At 42.0% G+C, this 22,376-nt stretch overlaps 2 protein-coding genes across 3 annotated transcripts in view; one reads left to right on the top strand and one right to left on the bottom strand.

Moving 5' to 3' along the window:
- gtf2h1 (general transcription factor IIH, polypeptide 1) overlaps window positions 1–6,421 on the bottom strand; it is a 97,394-nt gene extending 90,973 nt beyond the window's left edge. Inside the window, exon 1 of one of the 2 annotated variants that reach the window (XM_041196573.1) lies at window positions 6,325–6,421. The gene's annotated coding sequence lies outside the window, so the exon portion shown is untranslated. The remainder of the gene's footprint in view (window positions 1–6,324) is intronic. The other variant, XM_041196572.1, reaches the window with a different exon arrangement.
- On the top strand, window positions 6,413–22,113 carry LOC121282782 (L-lactate dehydrogenase A chain). Its single transcript, XM_041196574.1, has 8 exons — window positions 6,413–6,566; window positions 14,882–15,018; window positions 16,005–16,122; window positions 16,631–16,804; window positions 18,899–19,072; window positions 20,278–20,395; window positions 21,283–21,406; window positions 21,604–22,113. Exons 2-8 carry the CDS (start codon window positions 14,890–14,892, stop codon window positions 21,766–21,768), a joined length of 1,002 nt encoding a protein of 333 aa, XP_041052508.1. The 5' UTR covers window positions 6,413–6,566; window positions 14,882–14,889; the 3' UTR covers window positions 21,769–22,113.
- The last annotated feature ends 263 nt before the right edge of the window (window positions 22,114–22,376 follow it).

Below are 22,376 nucleotides of genomic sequence, written 5' to 3'. Positions count from 1 at the left end.
TGCAGCAAGACATCCCTGGTCCTGTACTGGAATCCTCTCGCTATGAAGGCCAACATACCACTTGCCTTCTTTACCACCTGTTGCACCTGCATGCTTACCTTCAACGACTGGTGTACGAGGACACAAAGGTCTCATTGCACATTCCCCTCTCTCAATTTATAGCCATTCAGATAATAATCTGCCTTCCTGTTTTTGCCACCAAAGTGGATAACCTCACATTTATCCACATTATATTGCATCTGCCATGCATTTGCCCAGTCACTCAGCTTGTCCAAATCACACTGAAGCATCTCTGCATCCTCCTCACAGCTCACCCTCCCACCCAGCTTTGTGTCATCTACAAATCTGGAGATATTACATTTAGTTCCCTCATCTAAATCATTAATATATATTGTGAATAGCTGGGGTCCCAGCACCGATCCCTGTGGTACCCCATTAGTCACTGCCTGCCATTCGGAAAAAGACCCGTTTATTCATACTTTTTGTTTCCTGTCTGCCAATCAGTTTTCTATCCATCTCAATATACTACCCCCAATCCCAGGCACTTTAATTTTACATGCTAATCTCTTATATGGGACTTTGTCGAAAACCTTCTGAAAGTCCAAATAAACCACATCCACTGGCTCCCCCTCATTAACTCTATTAGTTACATTCTCAAAAAATTCCAGTAGATTTGTCAAGCATGATTTCCCTTTCGTAAATCCATACTGACTCTGTCCGATTCTGCCATTGTTTTCCAAGTGCTCAGCTATTAAATCTTTCATAATGGACTCTAGAAATTTCCCCACTACCAATGTCGGGCTGACTAGTCTATAATTCCCTATTTTCTCTCTACCTCGCTTTTTAAGTGTTGGGGTTACATTATTTACCCTCCAATCTGTAGGAACTGTTCCAGAGTCTATAGAATCTCGGAAGATGACCACAATGCATCCACTATTTCCAGGGCCACTTCCTTAAGTTCTCCACACTTGCGCCTTCCATAGCACTGAATGCGACACCAACCACTCTTGTCAGCAGCAGAAGGAAGGTAAACCCCAGAAATTTCACAGTTTCAAATGAGACATACCTGCCACATACCGACATCCCTTGTACAAACAGCAGTGCCAAATACCAGCACTTTGCCCTGTTGCTAGAACAACTGCCAAAGGTTTACTAGGAAGCACCAGTGCTGGTATCTATGAAGTTTGGAAGTCACTAAGCTCAATCATCTATGAAGCAGCAGAAACATCATTTAGTAAAGGCGGAATCACAACAAGGACTGGTTTGAGATCTACTTTGGCTGAGATGATATATGTTATTGATGCAAAAAACACATGAAACACAACATATGCCCAATAGCTAAAACACTACATGACCTGAAAGTAGCCAAGACAGCAGTGCAAAAACAGGAAGATACTGTGCGAACAAACACTGGATCAACTTATGTCAAGAAATCTACACTGCCTGTGACAATGAAAATTTATGAGCTATGTGTGAAGAGATCAAGAGGGCACTCAGCCCTTCCATCACCAAAGTTGTTCCCCTGAACTTGGCAGATGGTGAACTACTCACCCTCAGAAGTAAATGGATGTCCCGTTGGGCCAAACATCACTGCGAGCTGTACTCCTGTGAGTCAGACATCTGCTAGTCTGCACTTAAGTCTGTCCCGCAGCTTCCAGTCATGGATGAGTTAGATGAAGAACCCTCATCACTTGAACTTAAAAAGGCATAGACTGCCTTGTGAACAAAAGGACATCTTACTCCTTAGCATCACAGGGTAGATCTTGGCTAGGGTCATACTTATAAGACTCCATCTACTTGCAGACAGAGTGTACCTGGAAGCGCAGTGCAGTTTTTGTGTCAGCAGATCCACCATGGACATGATATTTTCCATAATGCCAGCTACAAGAAAAGTGTACAGAACAGGTATACCCTTATACCTTACTTTTGTAGATCTCACTAAAATATTCAACATCATCAGCAGACCAGGGCTCTACAAGATTTTGGGAAAATTTGGCTGTCCACTAAAGCTCCTCAGTCTCATCCGCTTCTTCTGTGACAACATGTGCTGCACTGTACAGTTTGAAGGCTCCACTTCCAACAGTTTCAGAGTGAAGATTGGAGTGAAACAGGCTGTGTCCTAGCCCCCTCTGTTTGCTATCTTCTTCTCTATGCTCCTGATTTTCACCTTCTTTGCATACATGGAAGGAGCCTACTTGCACACTAGGTAGGTTAGCAAGCTCCACAATCAATTAAGACTGAAAGTGAACACAAAAGGCACAATATTCAGGAAACTCTTCTATGCTGATGGTGCTGCACTAGTCACCCACTCAAAAACTCAGCTACAAAGACTCATGACTATCTCTCTCATGCCTGTAACTTGTTCTCCTTGACTATAGGCTTCAAGAAAACTGTGGTCATGGGTCAAAGTGTTGTATCTCTGCCCCTGATCACACTAAATGACACTCCATTGAAAGAGGTTTGCAAATTCTGCTACCTTGTGTCCACAGTGACAGACAATCTGTCCCTTGATTCAGAGCTCGATACACTCATATGGAAAGCAGCTACCACCTTTGGTCAACTCATGAAATGTGCATGGGATAACACCAAGCTGACCTTTAGGACCAAGCCAATGGTTTATAAAAACTGTGTATTCAGCACCTGCTGTATGGCTGTAAAACATGGGCAACTTACAGCTGCCAGGGAACTAAGCTCAATAATTTCCATCTCTGCTGTCTGCAGCACATTATGGGTATATCCTGGCAGGGCAAAATCATGAATGCTACAATCCTCTCAAAGGTAGTGCTGCCAAATCTGTTGGCACTAATCAAACAGAGGCAGCTTCGGTGGATTGGGCATGTGCACAGGATGGAAGACAGTTGCATACCTTAGGAACTTCTGTATGGTGAGGTAGACGGAGCCAGACAACCAGTGGGGTGCCCAAGGCTCCATTTCAACAATGTTTGCAAGTGTAACATGAAGGTCCTAAACATCGACTATCACACCTGGGAGTCATTAGCTGATGAAAGAGTGAAATGGTGACAACTCCTCTGGGCTGGCCTACACTACACGACAACCAGTTGATCCAGCAGCTTGGCAACAGGTGCCAACTTTGAAAATACAATCCACAATATCACTTGGCAGCTTGTGGCAGAACCTGCCACTCAAGGAGTTGCCTTCATAGCCATCAGCAAAGGTGCATCAAAAGAAGACACTCCAACTGCATGGATTGTTTGCTGCATTGCCATCATCTCTTAGAGGTGGAAGGATGGCAACACAAAAAAGAGCTCTCTCCACCTTTAAAAACCTTCTCAAAACCCATCATTTTGACCAAGCCTTCCTTGTCAGAGAAGAAAATTTAATTCTACTCACAGAGACAATTTTCACGGAATTCTAGCTATACCTGGGACACGAGGACCAATATGTAAACAAAAATTATGCCAACCAAATCATTGAGGAAGGAAATCTCCCCTTCTGGCTATCCTTTTCAGATCCTGCCCTGCCCAAACCACCGGAGTGTTGATATGGCTTTTATTACTAAACCACATTCGCTTGATAAAAATAAAATACTGCAAATGCTGGACATCTGAAATAAAAACTGAAAATGCTGGAAAAACTCAGCAGGCCTGATAGCATCTGTGGATAGAGAAACAGAGTTAACATTTCGATTCCATATGACTATACTTCAGAGCTCTGAAGAGTCGTACAGACTCAGAATGTTAACTTTGTTTCTCTCTCCACAGATGCTGCCAGACCTGCTGAGTTTTTCCAGCATTTTCAGTTTTAATTTCACACTTTGGTCTGTCTCTCTACTCCTCTGGCACCTTCTCCTTCTTTGAGCATCTCATCTTGTTCCATTCTTGCCTCTTACTTAAAATCCCTGTTCTCTACTGTTCACCAATGTGCCATGCCAACTTTCTCATGGAGATATCTACACTGCTTCTCTCAATCGGCCTCTGCATCATGTGACTGGCTTCTCACCCTTGGTGATTTCAACCTCCATCTCAACTCACCATGCTTTTGCTCCTTTGAGCTCACTGCCCTCCTATATGTTTTGATGTGGTGATCGGAGTCTAGATGGAGGTTTTGGGGATTGTCTATTCTCCCAAAGTATGCTGCTGGAGTTAGTTTTTCAAGCAATTACTCTTTATTTACAGCAAGTATTTACACATTTGGACCTCTACATGAGGTTGGAGCTTCTCCTCCTTCCAGATCTCGCTTACTCTTCAGTCGTGTGATCTGACATCATTACATCAGCATCATGTATGCTTCTGATGTTAACCCTTTACTCTACACTGCGCTCCTTTAATCTTCAATGTGACTTGTGTCAAATTTTGTGAACCTTCTTGAGACATTTTACTACGTTAAAGGCACTATATAAATGTAGGTAGTTGGAAGCAAGTGATGAATACGCATCAGGACAATTAGCTTGATACATTTCCAAGTGTATCTAAATAACATCTGGAAAACAGACTATATCTATAAAACAAAAACAGAATTACCTGGAAAAACTCAGCAGGTCTGGCAGCATCGGCGGAGAAGAAAAGCGTTGACGTTTTGAGTCCTCATGACCCTTCGACAGAACTTGAGTTCGAGTCCAAGAAAGATTTGAAATATAAGCTGGTTTAAGATGTGTGTGTGTGTGTGTGTGTGTGTGTGGGGGGGGGGGGGGGGGGGCCGGAGAGAGAGAGAGAGAGAGAGATAAGTGGAGGGGGGGTGTGGTTGTAGGGACAAACAAGGAGTGATAGAAGCAGATCATCAAAAGATGTCAACAACAATAGAACAAAAGAACACATAGGTGTTAGAGTTGGTGATATCATCTAAACGAATGTGCTAATTAAGAATGGATGGTAGGGCACTCAAGGTATAGCTCTAGTGGGGGTGGGGACAGCATAAAGATTTTAAGATATTTAAAAATAATGGAAATAGGTGGGAAAAGAAAAATCTATATAATTTATTGGAAAAAAAAGGAAGGGGGAAACAGAAAGGGGGTAGGGATGGGGGAGGGAGCTCACGACCTAAAGTTGTTGAATTCAATATTCAGTCCGGAAGGCTGCAAAGTGCCCAGTCGGAAGATGAGGCGCCGCCCCCCCAGTCCGCGCCGGGCTCCACCGGAACAACGCGGGGGGGTGCGGCACCTGCCCCTTCGCTTCCTCTCTCCTCGCCGTCCGGGGGCCCAAACGCTCCTTTCAAGTGAAGCAGCATTTCACTTGCACTTCCCCCAACTTGGTCTGCTGCGTTCGTTGCTCCCAATGTGGTCTCCTCTACATTGGAGAGACCAAACGTAAACTGGGCGACCGTTTTGCAGAATACCTGCGGTCTGTCCGCAAGAATGACCCAGACCTCCCTGTCGCTTGCCATTTTAGCACTCCACCCTGCTCTCTTGCCCGCATGTCTGTCCTTGGCTTGCTGTGTTGTTCCGGTGGAGCCCGGCGCGGACTGGGGGGGCGGCTCCTCATCTTCCGACTGGGCATGTTGCAGCCTTCCGGACTGAATATTGAATTCAACAACTTTAGGCCGTGAGCTCCCTCCCCCATCCCTACCCCCTTTCTGTTTCCCCCTTCCATTTTTTTCCAATAAATTATATAGATTTTTCTTTTCCCACCTATTTCCATTATTTTTAAATATCTTAAAATCTTTTATGCTGTCCCCACCCCCACTAGAGCTATACCTTGAGTGCCCTACCATCCATTCTTAATTAGCACATTCGTTTAGATGGTATCACCAACTTTAACACCTATGTGTTCTTTTGTTCTATTGTTGTTGACATATTTTGATGATCTGCTTCTATCACTCCTTGTTTGTCCCTACAACCACACCCCCCCCCCCCCCCCCCCCACACACACACACACGCACACACACCTTAAACCAGCTTATATTTCAACTCTTTCTTGGACTCGAACTCAAGTTCTGTCGAAGGGTCATGAGGACTCGAAACGTCAACTCTTTTCTTCTCCGCCGATGCTGCCAGACCTGCTGAGTTTTTCCAGGTAATTCTGTTTTTGTTTTGGATTTCCAGCATCCGCAGTTTTTTTGTTTTTATGTCTATAAGACATTGCACAAAGTACCAACTTCCTTGCTCTTGTATCTGGCACTCTACTGCCGAGCACTTATGAATCTGTCGGAGGGTCAGGCAGATGGCAACACGTGGTGAATCTTCTCCAAAGGCTGCGACACCAGACCTTTCACCCACAATCCGACTGTGATCCTCACAATCAGTAATATTATAGGTAGCACATTTCCATGGGAGCACGATGTGAACATGCAATAACAAATACAGCAAACGTTATCTGAAATATTCAATTTCCTGTACAAGTATTTTCTGCAATGTATTTGTCAATGTACCTCATTGTACCACTTCCTCATAATGGTGAAATCCCCTGCCCCCGTTGTCTCCACACTACGTGTCTGCAGACACGATCCTGTGCTGCCAATCATTTTCTGGCCTCATCACAGCGACTGCCCCGCCTTCTCCGCGCCTTCGTTGCGTAAAATGCAGATAAGTGCGTGACGCATTATGACGCAACGTATAAATAGAGGTCGTCAGTGAAGCGAGTGTTACTGCAGAGGAGGAAGCTAATAGACTGGTATGTTGTGTTGAGAAATGTAGCAATCTGTAGTCAAACCCTCATGGCTTAGTCGCTAAGCAGTTACATTTAATGTACCGCTACCTTTGCGAGATAATAGATCTTGCCTATTACATTTCTGTTAATATAATACCTTTTGTATAAAATTGAGCTTATAAAATATAGCATAACCTCATTATAGTACCTATAAAGTAGTGCATCATGATGTCTTAGATAAGGTTGGAATATAAATAGGTATTGTGTATGAAAAAAACTTCTATATTTAATTGTATTATATTCCAATACTGATTGCACCATTCTTTTACCAGCACTCTAGTTTTGTGCAATTATGTTCATGCAATAACAGTGCAGGTTTATATAGTTTTTTGAAAAAATAAGTTGGTTGAATTGTGCAACGTCCAGTTCCTGGTGTGATGGCGCAGGAATTCTTCTTTCTGTATACGGTAATGGTGCTCTCTAGACACAATAACGTTGCTGGGAGTCGCGAAGGGTGTGCGGATTTAGAAATGAATTAAGCTGAGCCAACGCCGCAACCTTGCTGCTGACCTTGGGTGGAACTGTAAGACGGCAATGGCTCGTCTATTTCTCCCTCCTCGGTTCCTGTCTCTGGATGAATCATTTCTTCCTGGACCCAGCAACATCGGCAGAATCCATGCGCTACCGAGTGTAGTAGTTTGCACGTGCATGTTGTAGGATGCAACCGAGTTGGCTGTTGTACGTGCTTGGGTACCTGTCCACTTCTAAATCGCAGTGCTGTTGTTGACGGGAAATAATGACGTTCGAAGAGTTTTTTTCCCTAAAAATTAGATATTAATTCTAGGAAACAAAATAAAACGAGGAAAGGAGTTCAGCTCTGATGAAGTCAGAGGGACTCTAAACGGTAACTCTGTTTCTCACTCCACAGATGCTGCCAGACCTTCTCAGTTCTTCCAGCATTTTCTGTTTTTTATTTCAGATTTGCAGCATCCGCCGTACTTTGCTTTCATCAAGGAGTTTGGGTAGAGTTTTGACTATTTATGAGGGAGGTGATGAGTACTGGAGAAGTTTCACTAGGTTGCACATGAGTGAATATGATGTCCATTTTCTTTTAAAAACAAGACTGGGTATCTACTGATAAAATAAATAGAATTGATTACCAGGTGTAAACTTGAAGGTAAGTTGCATGATGGTATAGGCCAGAAGGTCCTGATGAGGCTTATCCTACTGGCTAGATAGACTTCTACAAAAATCTTCAGCAAAGTTATGTGTAAAAGGTTACTACTGTACTATTATTTTCATGATGAATTCAAGATAAAAAGCCATGGAACTGATGCTTTGAGAAATTTTGTAGATATATATTTTTAATTTTTGAAGGAATTGGCCTTTGTGGTAATCGAGGTAACAATTAGCACAGGAATGGTAAATTTGGAATAATGCAGCATGAAGCAGGGCAGATTTAAATTACTGAATTCATATTCAGGATCGATGAGAAGGTTTTCACTATGTGAACTGATCAATATAAGAAATGGGCTTTTGGGTCAGATACCTGAAGCAAAATTTTGGAATTATGTAAATTACTAAGTGTTATGACCTCTGTGGATAGATACGCTGATGTCTTTCCTTCATCCATTTCTTAAATGCCCTGTGAATTACTAACCATTGAAAATTTACAGTTATGTCAAATCTTGGGACATAAGACCATAAGACATAGGAGCAGAAATTAGGCCATTCAGCCCATCAAATCTGCTCCGCCATTCAATCATGGCTGATAAATTTCTCAACCCCATTCTCCCACCTTCTCCCCGTAACCTTTGATCCCCTTACCAATCAAGAACCTATCTATCTCGGTCTTAAATACACTCAATGACCTAGCCTCCACAGCCTTCTGTGGCAATGAATTCCATAGATTCACCACTCTCTGGCTAAAGAAGTTTCTCCTCATCTCTGTTCTAAAAGGTCTTCCCTTTACTATGAGGCTGTGCCCTCGGGTCCTAGTCTCTCCTACTAATGGAAACATATTCCCTATGTCCACTCTATCCAGGCCTTTCAGTACTCTGTAAGTTTCAATCAGTTCCCCCCTCATCCTTCTAAACTCCATCGAGTATAGACCCAGAGTCCTCAAACGTTCCTCATATGTTAAGCCTTTCATTCCTAGTATCATTCTCGTGAACCTCCTCTGGACCCTCTCCAGGGCCAGCACATCCTTCCTGAGATATGGGGCCCAAAATTGCTCACAATATTCTAAATGTGGTCTGACCAGAGCCTTATAAAGCCTCAGCAGCACATCCCTTCTTTTATATTCTAGTCCTCTCGAAATAAATGGCAACATTGCATTTGCCTTCCTAACTACCAACTCAACTTGCAAGTTAACCTTAAGAGAATCCTGGACTAGGACTCCCAAGTCCCTTTGCACTCCAGATTTCTGAATTCTCTCCCCATTTCAAAAATAGTCTATGCCTCTATTCTTCCTATCAAAGTGCATGACCTCACACTTGCCCACGTTGTATTCCATCTGCCACTTCTTTGCCCATTCTCCTAACTTGTCCAAATCCTTCTGCAGCCTCCTCACCTTCTCAATACTACCTGTCCCTCCACCTAGCTTTGTATCATCTAACATGCTTCCCCTTTGCTGCTTGGTCCAGTTTTGAATGTATAAGTTGGAATCGCTTACATACAGTTACCTCATATACAAAACTTTAATACATAATTATGCTAATCGGGTAGGACAAAAGTTAGTGATTTTTGAATGGATAAAAGTCAGCTTAGTAAAGGATCATTGGTTGGAGCTGCCCAGCCAGGCCACGACCCGCCTGGAAATTTCTACAATCACTGAAGTTACACCATAGGTGGGGATCAGTTGGACTATCAAAGCCATTTACTGTAAACTCAATTCCTTGTTTTTGCCCTGTATCCTTTTTTATATTTGCTTTCTCTTCAAATATGTATACAATTTCATGTTAAATGTTATTAAAATGTATTTAAATGTTTATAGAGCAACTAGGAAACAAGCATTAGTTCTAAAAACTAGACTTATCTTTCTGTCTCATTCTTTTGTGTCACTGTATGGAAGCATTCCAACAGAAGCAGAGGAAACATCAAAATTTAAACATGATCAAACCCTTTCCTCTTCAACAACAGCCTGTTTTTATTTTTGTCAAGTCTGGTCTCTCACTTAAATAAAAGCAAAATACTATGGATGCTGGATATCTGAAATAAAACACTCAGCAAGCCTGGCAGCATCTGCAGAGAGAGAAACAGTTAACATCTTGAGTTGAATATGACTCTTTGGAACTCCTCTTGTCTCGCACTTGTTAGCTTAGTGAAGATGTTGAATGGAGTAGGATACAAAATTGCATTTTTGCTGACTTCAGTTGCTAACATTCCTAACAAAACATAAGGTTTTGGATTCTGTTGATGTGTAATTTGCCTTTTGTAAGGTAAAATTGGTGATATTATTACAAATTTCATTTCTATTGTGCAAATTGGCATTAGCAGAATTTTAGTGATTGCTTGAACTGTAACTATTAGCTTTACAGTAGCTCTGTTACTGTGCTGAACTTCATGCCTTCCTGTACTCAGCCAGTTCATCAGAGGAGCAGGGTAAGCATGGCACACCAGATGCTTAAATTAAATCTTTGGCAACTTCAACATTAACTTATCTGCTGCCACCTTGTAGCTATTTGGAACTATTGGGACTAGCAGGAAGGTCAATCCCTAATATAGATAACATTATCTGACAAATTTAATTTGCTTCTTATTTCAGAAGACTGGATGACACCTCAGCTGGTTTATCTGTTAACTAAATTGCTTTAAGGAACACATTTGAGTGTAATCTGGAAATGACCTCTGTGCAATGATGGCTGTGCTTTTATGCCTTGCGTAACTATCTTCTGAAAGTTCCTTCCTCCTTTCTCACTGGGGTTGTGCCAATTGACAACTGTGAAAGAGTACTAAATTGTTATAGATTTTATTACCATCTTCCTCTAGAAATAGATCTCTGTTAGATAGTATGCGGAAGAGCTAAATGTTCCTCCATGTTTCCCTCTTGTTTTATCCCACCACTCCCTCCCTCCCCCCACCCAATCCTCGATGGCTATTCTATTTTGATTGCAATATTGGGGCCTCAGAAGGTAAACCATGTGAGTATGACTGATCAGGAACTGCACTTTGCATAATCAGTGCTTTCAAGCAGGACTGCTGGTATCATTCTTTTCCGTTTATCCCATTAGCCAATCTTTTAGGCTGAAGGCAATAGAGGAGAGGTTTGTGAATGTTATTGTTCAGTAAAGTTTGCAGTTTTTGTAATGTATGAGATTATTTGCAGCATTCAATGCAGATGGGCAATGAATACAGTGGCGCTTGTTGCTATTGCATGATCTTATAGAAATCTCTTTGGTTTCCACAATTTCTCAACGTCCACACCTGCCCCTATGCAGTGCATTCTAATGTAATGAAGAGAGCTGGAGTTTGGGAGAAGTGTAAGTGACAAAAAGTGCACATGAAAAGTTAAGCTTTGAGGAGCCTTATGGAAGTGGGGATAGATGTAGCAAAGTCTTTAGGAAGACAGTTCTATAAAAGTGAATAGTCTGTCACTGAGTTTATGGACAGGGAGGGAAAGTGGAGGAGATTTCCACAAAGTCACGGTTGGAAGAAGAGGTGTGTACTTGGACAAAGGTTGCTGGGAGGTTTCTTGGATGCCTAAGAAATGGACATGCATGGGTATAAAGGCTATGATAAATACTTTGAAAACTATATGTTGAGGTCAAGAATCAGAATGGGTGATGGATAAGAGGTACTAAAGTGCTAATTTAGGTACAGTTTGCATAATTTGGATGTTAGAATTTGTCAATGAAACATTAGAAAAATGATTAATGGCATGATTGAGAGATTTTGAGTTAATAAGAAGGAAGATGGGAGGTGGAATTGGGCAATCTTGGGTAATGGACTAATACTGAAGTTTGAAGCCCTACTTGGAGCAAAATAACATTTTGATTAAGCCTTAGCAAACAACTGGGAAGAGGGACCTCAGTAAGATTAGGGGTGGAGGAGTGTTTTTTTTAATTCATTTACAGCATGTGGGCATCACTGGCTAGGCCAGCAGTTGGCCTTGAGAAGGTGGTGCTGAACTGCCTTGAAACGCTGCAGTCCATGTGGTGTAGGTACACCCATAGTGCTGTTAGGGAGGAAATTTCAGAATTTTGACCCAGCAACAGTGAAGGAACAGCAATATATTTCCAAGTCAGGATGGTGAGTGGCTTGGAGGAGAACTTCCAGGTGGTAGGTGTTCCCATCTGCTGCCCTTGTTCTTCTAGATGGTAGTTAGTGGTTGTGTGTAAGGTGCTAAGGAGCCTTGATGAGTTTCTGCAGTGCACCTTGTAGATGATACACATTGCTGCCACTGTTTTTTGGTGGTGAATGTTTATGGAAGGGGTGCCAATCAAGCAGGCTGCTTTGTCCTCGATGGTGTCAAGCTTCTTGAGTGTTGTTGGAGCTGCGTTCATCTGGGCAAGCACAGAACATTCACACTCCTGATTTGTGCCTTGTAAATGGTGGACAGGCTTTGCAGAGTCAGGAGGTGAGTTACTGGCCACAGGATTCCTAGCCTCTGACCTGCTGTTGTAGCCGCGTTTATATGGCTAGTTCAGTTTCTGGTCAATGGTAACCAAGAGGATGTTGATAGTGGGGCATTCAGTGATGGTAATACCATTGAATATCAAGGGGCAATGGATGGATTCTCTCTTGTTGGAGATGGTTATTGCCTGGCACCTCTGTGGCACAAATGTTATTTGCCACTTGTCAGCCCAAGCCCAGATATTGCTGAAATTTGGACATGGACTGCTTCAGTATCTGAGTCGTCATGACTAGTGCTGAACATTGTGCAATCATCAGCGACCATCCCCACTTCTGACCTTATGGTGAAAGGAAGGTCCTTGATGAAGCAGCTGAAGATGGTTGGGCCTAGTGAAATGGGCAGGTGGTTAAAATGTGAAGTCTCTAGCTCTGATTATTGAGCTGGAGAAAGTTTTGGTTTATCCATGAATTGATATGATACAGCATTACAAAAACACAACATACTGTATGCTAGTAGAGATACAGCTGGGTATTGGCTTCTGTATGGAACCTGACTCCCAATCTTGTAGATATTGCATGTAAAAGCAGCATATGGAGGAGAAACAGGACCGTTTTAATTGGACAAATTATTGTAGGGGCAACCAAGCTGTGGTTGTAGGTGGTGTGATGACTATATTGGGTTTGGTAGGGTAGAACAATGAAGCGATAATGTCACAGTGGGTGTGGGATACATCATTGAGGCTGAAGTGGTCTCCCAGGCAGTCTATGCCACATGAATAAAGTAACTATGTCTAAGTTGCATTTTCCCATTCTAATCTTCAGCACGTCTCCTCTGGTTTTGAGATGTGGCAATTGAACATATTATCATGGTCCAATTTATGTATTCCTTGAAGTAACTTGATTAATATTTTCCAAGATATGTGGAGAGATGCAAAAAGCTGGAATTGTTCACCATAGTGCAGAGAATTTTAAGAGGGGCATATCAAAATAATGAGGGGTTTTGATTGAGTGAATGAGGATAAACTATTTCTGTTAGTGGAGGGTCAGTAACCAGAGCACACAGATACAAGATAATTGGCAAAAAGAACCAGAGCGGAGATGAAAGAAAAATTAGACAAGTTATTATAACCTGGAATGTGTTGCCTGGAGGATGATGAAAGCTAATTCAGCAGTGACCTTCAAAGGGGAATTGAATAAATGGACACTCCACAGCAAAAAGACACCGGCAAAAAATGGACACTACTGACAGTCCCAAATAAATTACATTATAATTGGTACAAACTGCCCTGTGAAACCACAGATGGATGCAAATTGTGAATTATGAACAGTCTTCATTCACCAAATCAATTTACAACATAAAATACTGAATGTGTAGGGTGGCTGCAAAGAACAGAAAAAACTTTGCACATAACAAGGATGCCTGGAGGTTTCAAAGAGTATGGAAGTGAGAAACCAAAAACAAAATGGATCTTAGATAGGTTAGGAAGATGGCTATTGATTGGCAACTGGTACTAAATATTTAGTGAAACAAGGGAAGTAAAATAAGTGGTACCAACATAAACTACAGGACAACAATATACAGGGATTTGAGGGTACTTATGGAGAGGTCACGAAAACCAGCTGTTCTGGGTGTGGCAGTAGCAAGGAAGTCCAGTGAGATTTTGGGATGTATTACCAGCAGGAGCGAAAACAAATTTCAGATGGTAAGTCTGTAGAAAGCACTTGTACTGCCACACCTACACTACAACAAACAATTCTGGTCACTGGCTGTAAAGATATGCAAGCATTCAACGCAGTGCAGAAAAAGGCAACCAAACAAATATCAGGTTTATCGGAAGGTGGTGGCATAGTGGTATTGTCACTGGACTGGTATTCCAGAGACCCAGGGTTCAGGTTTGAATCCCACCACGGCAGGTGGTGAAATATGAATTCAATAAAAGTCTGCTGATGACCATGAAACCATTGCTGATTGTTGTAAAAGCCCTTCCTTTAGCAAAGAAAATCTGCTGTCCTTAATTGGTCTGGCCTACATGTGACTCCAGAACGACAGTAATGTGGTTGATTCTTATGCTCTCTTAACAAGGGTAATTAGGGATGGGCAATAAATGCTGTCCTAGCCAGGCACACTCACATCCCATGAATGAATGAAAACAAAATCAGTGTTTTAAGGTGTGGAAAGGCTGAGGATTATTTACTGTGGAGAAAGGGAGGCTCAGGGAAAATATTGTTCCAGCAGTGATCCTGAAACTGATTCTCAAAAACCCTTTGGCACATTGGCAGATAATACAATCACCCTTTGCAAACTTTCAGTTCAGTTTTTACCTTATAGACTTAATAATTTTGTGGCATAATTTTCTAAGTTTTGCTGAAAGCTCTTATGAGCAATGAGATATTGGGAAAGTTGAGTAAATTTGAGCTTGGTATTCTTTTAAAAGGAGGGGGAACCTCATTGAGGTATGTTTTTAAAAAAAAAACGGAATAGATGAATCAATTGAGCTGAGATGTTGCATCAAACTTGTCTGGACAGTAAGGCCAAAGGATGTATCTTTTAAATTGGTGAAGATCACAACATGTTACAAAACATTCTTAACTTTTTAAAAATTATCTAACCCATCAGCTAATATTATAGCAAAAGCACTTGTACACTTTGCAGTGATGGCTGGACTCCAATATTAATCAGTTTTCCTTGTTAATTTGTAATGGTGAGCTTCTGGGAATGTGTATAAAGAGACTGGTGAGCTAATATGAATTATTGTTTCCTTTAGCAGCAAAAATGGCAACCCTCAAGGAAAAGCTGATTGGACATTTGCAGACATCACAGGACAGTTGCTCGTACAACAAGATAACAATTGTTGGTGTGGGTGCAGTAGGAATGGCATGTGCCATCAGCGTCTTAATGAAGGTAAGATGGAGTTCAGGTGATGTAGTAGAATCTACTGGGCTGCAAGTTAAGATTTATTTAAGACTGGTCTATAGTGACTGGATTTAAATGGGGTGGTGGGTTTTTGTGTAGTTCTGGGACCCTCCTAGGATAGATAATCCTGTGTGCCATGGGGTGAACACCACGGGACACACATGGTTGAATGGTGTTGACAAATTTAATTTTCTCAAATGCCATCTCTCCATGTTCTACCCTCCTCTCCTTAAGACATTGACTGTTGTAGGTGCCCCCCTATTCTTGCTCATGCGGCTCTGCTGGAGTGTTTTGCCCGAATATGCAACTATTTGTGTTGTTGCCAAGAGTTATCAGGGACAGAATTTTCCCTATTTCCAGGGATACTCAGACACCTTGCTTATACTCCTTCCTTGACTAAAAGATTTGTATTTTTATAGCTCCTTTCACATCTCATGATGTCCCACATCTCATAATGTCCCAAAGTCCTTTACTGGCAACGAGTACTCTTGAAGCATAGTCACAGTTGTAATATAGGAATTTCAGTGGCCAATTTGAACACAGCAAGCTCCCATAGACATCAATGTGATAATGGCCAGGTAATTTGTTTTTTGTGAGATTGACTGAAGGATAAATATTGGCCAGGACACCAGAGCCAACTCCCCTGCATTTCTTTTAAATACTGCCTTGGGACCTTTTATGTCCACCTGAGAGCAGACAGGACCTTGGTTTAATGCCTCATCTGTAACACAGCACCTCCAACAGTGCAGTACTCTGTAGTGGTACTTGAATCACAGTCTTCCAACTTGGAGATGAGAGGGCTACTAACTAAGCCGCAGCTGACTTTTGCTGGTCGGATGTCCCCCTAACCTTGCCCATGTGACCTAGTTAGCTAGGAAAACAGAATGGCAATCGAACCCCAAAACTACAGGACTGCACACTTTAGAGCATTGTGTCTTGAATGTAGTTATAACTATCATTGTTCCTTGTTTCAGAACCTGGCGGATGAGGTGGCTCTGGTGGATGTAATGGAGGACAAGTTGAAGGGCGAGATGATGGATTTGCAACATGGTAGCCTCTTCCTTCACACTCCCAAGATTGTGTCTGGCAAGGGTGAGTACGAGGTTGATGGGCAGAATAAAAGTACTGAATTAACCTGGGTTAATGCTGGAAATAGTATGTATGGGTATCTTGTGACCAGGCTTTTAAGATTGGTGCATGGCTCTAAAATAAAGGTGACAATAAAGATCAGCCCGTGTGCAAAAGTTCCAGGGGAGGTGGAGGGAAGGGTTAGAAGAAGGAGGTCACTAATGTGAAGCATAAACACTGGCATAGACCAGTTGACTGGTCTGTTTCTGTTCTGCAATTTGTATGTAAGGGCTTATAGTGTGTATGTTTGTCAGCCTCCTGTGGTGATGAGATAGGCTGTTTAGTTTATGGGCCTAGGCCTTGGGGATTAGATCTAGAATGTTGATTCATAATAGGGAGGTAGAAATTGTGCAGTTGTTTCATACCAGTCATTGAGTTCGTAGGATGGCAGTGAGATGTATAATGGTGTCTTTGAAGAAGTGGAATAACCCATCCTCATGTTAATGTAGCTGTGCTATTGTTCATTTGACAGATTACAGTGTGACCGCTGGATCCAAGTTGGTTGTGGTCACAGCTGGTGCTCGGCAGCAGGAGGGAGAGAGCCGCTTGAATCTTGTTCAGCGTAATGTGAATATCTTCAAACACATCATCCCTGACATCGTCAAGAACAGCCCTAACTGCATCATACTTATTGTTTCCAACCCAGGTGAGCATTTCTCAACCTTGCAAAGGAGGGATCAGGAACTCGGTTGCGGGGTGGGGGGGGGGGGGGGGGGAGAGAGAGAGAGAGAGAGAGAGAGAGAGATAGAGAGAGAAGAGATACTCTTGAGCATGGGACTAGGAGTATGCATTCATGTGATTAAACACTTGTTTTAAAATAATGATGTATTCAGCCAAGGAGGCACACAGTTGTAGGGGTGGAATCTTGGTTTAATTTCTATTTTGCTGTTGGTACAAATTCAGTTCTGAAGTAATGTCTCCAAATTCTAAGTAAGGCAAGTGTCTGACAAATTGATTTTTTTTCTGTAAATGCTGACTTTTTAGATTTAGTTTTTTTAAGATTAAAACCTAAAGGGCATTACTTCACTAATGCAGCTGGAGCCTATCCTTGGTCCAGTTATTCTCATTACACTAAAAAATCGAGTACTCCATTTCTTTAGCATGCTGTTGCCAGCCAGCTCTATGCTTATTTTCTTATTGCTTTTAAAATCTTTCAAATTGACCTGCCCTGTTCACAGCATAGTGACTCTTCTGGTTTAAATCATTGTCATCCTTTGACAGTGGCACACTGTCTTTGCTCATCCTCCTTGATAGCAGCATTTGTAATGTCAGATTGATCCCATTATCATCCTGTTTTCCCACTTGATGTGCCTCTGTCACTGCTTTGCTTAGTTCCACTCCTTCACGTTTGTGTTGTCAGTACATCTCCCACAATGACTTTCCTTTGCACGATCACCTCAAAGCTCCATCCTTGGGATGGCTTCTTCTCCAACTTATGGTCTCACCCCACCCCAAAGGCTTGTTGGTGTGTTTCCCTCGGTGATGGCATCTCTTCGTCATGAGGTCATTTTTCATGCCCTGGCTGATTATCACCTATCTCTCTACTGTCTGCCTTCACTTTTTGTATATTTGTTGTCTGATGAAAAAAGTCCTGGATTCTCCATAATTTGGCAAGTTAATATTCACAAAGAAAGCCATCCTGCTAAGAATGCAGGTTTTTGATGAAGCTATCTTCTTTACCCTGGACATGTTGTCATGCTGAATCTGATTGTAACCCTGGTTTTCTTGGGTCCTGCCCTGAGTTTCAAACACTATTTTATATCTGGCATTTAATTCAAGATCCATGTTCTTGAATTCAGGTACTTTCTTGCTTGTACACCTTCTTCAGAACTACTTCCTACTAACACATCCTCTGCTCTTCCAGCTCTGGTCTTTTATCAGTGCTTCCACTTTAGCTTCAGTGGCTGAGCCTTCAGACTGCAATGCCTCAATATACATAGTACAGTGGCTGCAGGCCTATATTTGGTGGAGGAAGTAGAGGGCCTTTTGAGTATAGGGATGAAAAAACGTGCAGAAAGGGGGCAACTGCTAAAATGTGAAAGAGGAGATTGGGTGAAAATGAGCTGATGAGGAAGGGGAGAGGAAGGAAAAATAATTTCCTTGAATGGATTGGTGATGGAATGTGCCGAGCAGGCTGTCGGAACTCGGGCAGAAGTCTCATCAAGACTGTTCAAGCAATTCACAGCAGAAAGTGCCATCGCCATGGAAACTGCATATTGCCCAGAGTACAGCAGCCTCCTGAACAAAAACTACCCAGTGCTCTTGGGAGTTTATTGTTCAGCCATGTGTTAGAACAAGAGATTAGACAGAATTTAGTCCAACATGAAGGCAAATAAGCCTCAGTAATCCCACTGAGTAGTTCTGTGCTGTTAACTGTTTAAGTGCTGGAATTAAAATGTGAAGGAATGACTTAGCAGTGAAAATGAAAAATGGGGGTAGGCCATTTGAGCCTGTTCCACCATTCAATGTGATCATAGCTCATAGTGGGGCTCCATCAGCCAACTTATCAGGTGAAGCAAAGGAGCTAGTTCCAGTTTATCCTGATGTCATCTATTAGCATCATTGTCCATTTGCCAAAATTCTGTTTAATAGAGAATTGCAGGCAATCTGTCCATTCAACTTGAGAGTGAGTTTCATGCTTTAGAGTTGGGATTATATTGTGGGGATTGGGTTGGGCTAAGGATTTGCTTTTGAGGGTTATTCTAATATACATTGTACATTTTTCTTTCTTTCCCATTAGTGGACATCCTGACCTACGTGGCATGGAAGCTGAGTGGCCTTCCCATGCACCGTATTATTGGCAGTGGCTGTAACCTGGACTCTGCTCGATTCCGATACCTAATGGGAGTGAGACTGGGAATCCACAGCTCCAGCTGTCATGCCTGGGTGGTTGGCGAGCATGGAGACTCGAGCGGTATGTCTGCAGCAGATGCTTCAATTTATGCTTCAGAGGGTTACAGTTGAAACTGAAGTAGGCCAAAAGTCATGTTGTGGCCAGCTGGCATGGTAGCAAATGACACCATCACTGCTTTCCTGATTTGTTCTCAAAAGATGTCTGCAGCCTGATATTAGTCGCTTTGAATAGTGCTAGCAGATATTCTTAGCAGCTTTTGCTGTAATGAGACATTGTGACTTGGGAGTTGTGAACTGCACCTACCCAGGACTGTAGCACTGTAATGGGTTACACTGAGCTAATGGGAAAAGGGGTTACTCTGTCCCTTCCCATAGAAATGTCCCTTGAGTTCAGCATAATTTTTTAAAAACCGCAACAGTTATTGAAAAGTTGAGATACTGTAATATAATCTAGCTGTTATATTTGGAACTTAAACTTGGATCTCACAGCTCGTACAAAATTAGCAATCCTGTATGAGATTACAGACCTGGTGGGGGGATGGAAATGACAGCATTTGTGGAGAATGAGAAATAGAGTTAACATTTCAGGTTGGTGATCTTTCATCAGAACTCCACAGATGCTGCTAGCCATGTAATCTTCTTGGAGAGATTTAAAAAAATAAAAATACCTTGATCAATTCAAGGGGAAGAAAATTCAGGGAAATTCCTCTGACCTGTTGAAGGTCAACCAAACCAAAAACTTTAGATGACAGTGACCATTAGATAATTTACCTGTCTGCCTTTTCTGTTCAGTAATATCTGTCCATATAGAGAAACCTTAATCCTGCTTCAAATTAGTACATGGCAGTCTGTACTCTAGTCTGTTTAATTGTGGATATTTACCTTTCTTGGTAGAAAGGGTTGGGAAATTACATGGTGTAGAATATACACAGCTGCTCGAAGGAGCAGACCTGCTGGGTCAAAAGCCCTTATCTGTTGTTCAAGGACCATTTGAAATAAGTTGCCCATTGTGAACCAAATGACCTAGTGACAACACTTCAGTTTTCCGTAAAATTTCCATGAAGTATAATGCCTGATATGTGGCATTTTCATATCATTTCTGAGCTATGAAGGAGTACCTGACAGTGCAGTTAGATTCTTTCCAAACTTCATTTGTACTTGCAGTGTGTGTTTGGAAATGTATAATAGGGTGATGAATGTTGAACCATCTTGGTACTGTTTTTTTTATTAACCCTGCTACAATTCTTTTCCTCCGTTTTATCACAGTGCCTGTGTGGAGTGGCATGAATGTTGCAGGTGTGAACCTGAAGGATATCCATCCTGAGATGGGAACTGACAAAGACAAAGAGAACTGGAAGAAGGTGCACAAAGATGTGGTGGACAGGTGAGAACTGGAAGTGACTTGACACGCTTGTAACCTCTAAACAGCCCCTGTGTATATGGCCTTACTCCATTGGCTTCCATGTTAGACTAAATTCTGTTTAATTTCTTGTTCTAACACATGGTTGAACAATAAACTCCCAAGGGCACTGGGTAGCTTTTTTTGCGGAGGCTGCTGTACCCTGGGCAATATGCATCCATGGCGAAGGCCCAGGAAATCCTGGAACTCCCTAACAGCACGATGGGTGTATTTACACCAGCTGGATTGCAGCGCTTCAGGAAGGTGGCTCATCAACACCACCTCAAGTGCAGTTAGGGATGGACAACAAATGCTGGTCTTACCAGTGACCCTCGCATCCCGTTAAAGAATTAAAAAAATAAATAAATTAGGGTTGGGAGGGTGCAATGACATTTGGAAAGTGAATTCGAGTGTTGGAATACGATTCTTCTTCAATGGAAAGTATTGCTGCACTTTTGCAGATCTTTAATTCGATTGAGAAATTAGGGATTTTCCACTGTCTGAATCATTTAAGACAAATTGAGAAAATGTCATCTTAGTCAAAGCATCCAGTTCTAATATTAAATATAATTCCTGTTCTGTCATGCTGAGTTTTTTGTTATGGAGAGCAGCCAATAACCCACTGTATTTGCTCATACATGAAGCATTAATTGGATAGTGTGCTACCAGCACCAATGAGTATCAGGAGGAGGAGGAGGAGGAAAGGAAGTTAATGCTAGCGTTATGTCTTGTTTTCTTTGTGCTGTTGGTGGTGTAGGTCATGAATTACAAAATTAGCACATAGCAATTTTCAGCCAGCGATTCTGTTTGATAAAGAAAGTAATTACTGTTGACTGTGGATTCAGTGCTATCTTTGTTGCTTTTCCCCACAGTGCTTACGAGGTGATAAAACTGAAAGGCTACACCTCTTGGGCTATTGGGATGTCTGTGGCAGACCTGGCAGAGACTATTATGAAAAACCTGTGTAAGGTGCACCCTATATCCACAATGGTTAAGGTAAGAGCAGCAGTGTTCGATGCTGAAGTACACCATGAATCTGGGGGCTGGAAAAGAGTGGGACTAGTATGATCAGTTCTAAGCATTAACAGGACCATTTACAACTTCATACCTTCCCTTCCAAGAATAGGGAAGTTGGTTTAGTGAGGAGACGGGTATTGAAATTACATTAATTAAGTGTCGTTTTTTCCATCTAGGGTTTCCATGGTATTAAAAATGACGTTTTCCTGAGCCTCCCTTGTGTTCTGGATAATCATGGAATTGCTAATGTTGTGAAGATGGTGCTGAAGCCAGATGAAGAAAAGCAGCTGCAGAACAGTGCCACAACCTTGTGGGACATTCAGAAAGACCTGAAATTCTGAACCTCTCCTCTCTAGCTTTCCATTGCAGCAGTAAACTCAACGATCATACTCTGGTGATCTTGCTGCATGTAGCCCCTTTTAGGAAATAGGCAGTGGATCTGCTGTCTTTTCTGTGATCACTAGCTATTGGTGATTTTTCTCTTGACCACAAATTGTTAAACATCTGCAAGTATTACTTGGAGGGAGCAAGTCTGTGTTTTGTGTAATGACATTGTTTGCCAGTCAGGCTATTGTCTTCCTCACCTGCACTCCTCACTGCTGTTAATGTCTTATTTATGTAGAGCAGACAGCTATGTATTTGAGGAAAACCATCTGGTTTAAAAAAATAAAGTTTGATCAACTATCTTTTGTTTTCTGAAGCTGTCTTTCATATAAAATCATTATAATAAATTTTAAAGTTTGCAGCACTGGCCCCAGTTTCAAATCCCAAGAAATCCTCTCATAGCCTACAACTACTAAAGTCCAGGAGAACATATTGTTAGTGTGCTCAAACTGTAGTCTGTCCCTCTGCTGTGGGAACTCTACTTCTAGTTAAGAAACCCAAGGAAAGGCCAAAGCTCTTTGTGCAGGATATTGCCAACTGAGATGCTTGTAAAGCAAAAAGATTG

The sequence above is a fragment of the Carcharodon carcharias genome, chromosome 10 (genome assembly GCF_017639515.1).
Source record: "Carcharodon carcharias isolate sCarCar2 chromosome 10, sCarCar2.pri, whole genome shotgun sequence".
NCBI classification, from domain to species: Eukaryota; Metazoa; Chordata; class Chondrichthyes; order Lamniformes; family Lamnidae; genus Carcharodon; species Carcharodon carcharias.
The sequence above is the reverse complement of the archived record's forward strand: the minus strand, read 5'-3'. Positions and strand labels throughout refer to the sequence as shown.

Coding starts and splice junctions, on each gene's coding strand:
- LOC121282782 (XM_041196574.1), top strand. CDS start 14,890: ATGGCAACCCTCAAGGAAAAGCTGATTGGACATTTGCAGACATCACAG. Junction 16,805..18,898: donor ACTTATTGTTTCCAACCCAG/GTGAGCATTTCT, acceptor CTTTCCCATTAG/TGGACATCCTGACCTACGTG. Junction 21,407..21,603: donor CTATATCCACAATGGTTAAG/GTAAGAGCAGCA, acceptor TTTTCCATCTAG/GGTTTCCATGGTATTAAAAA.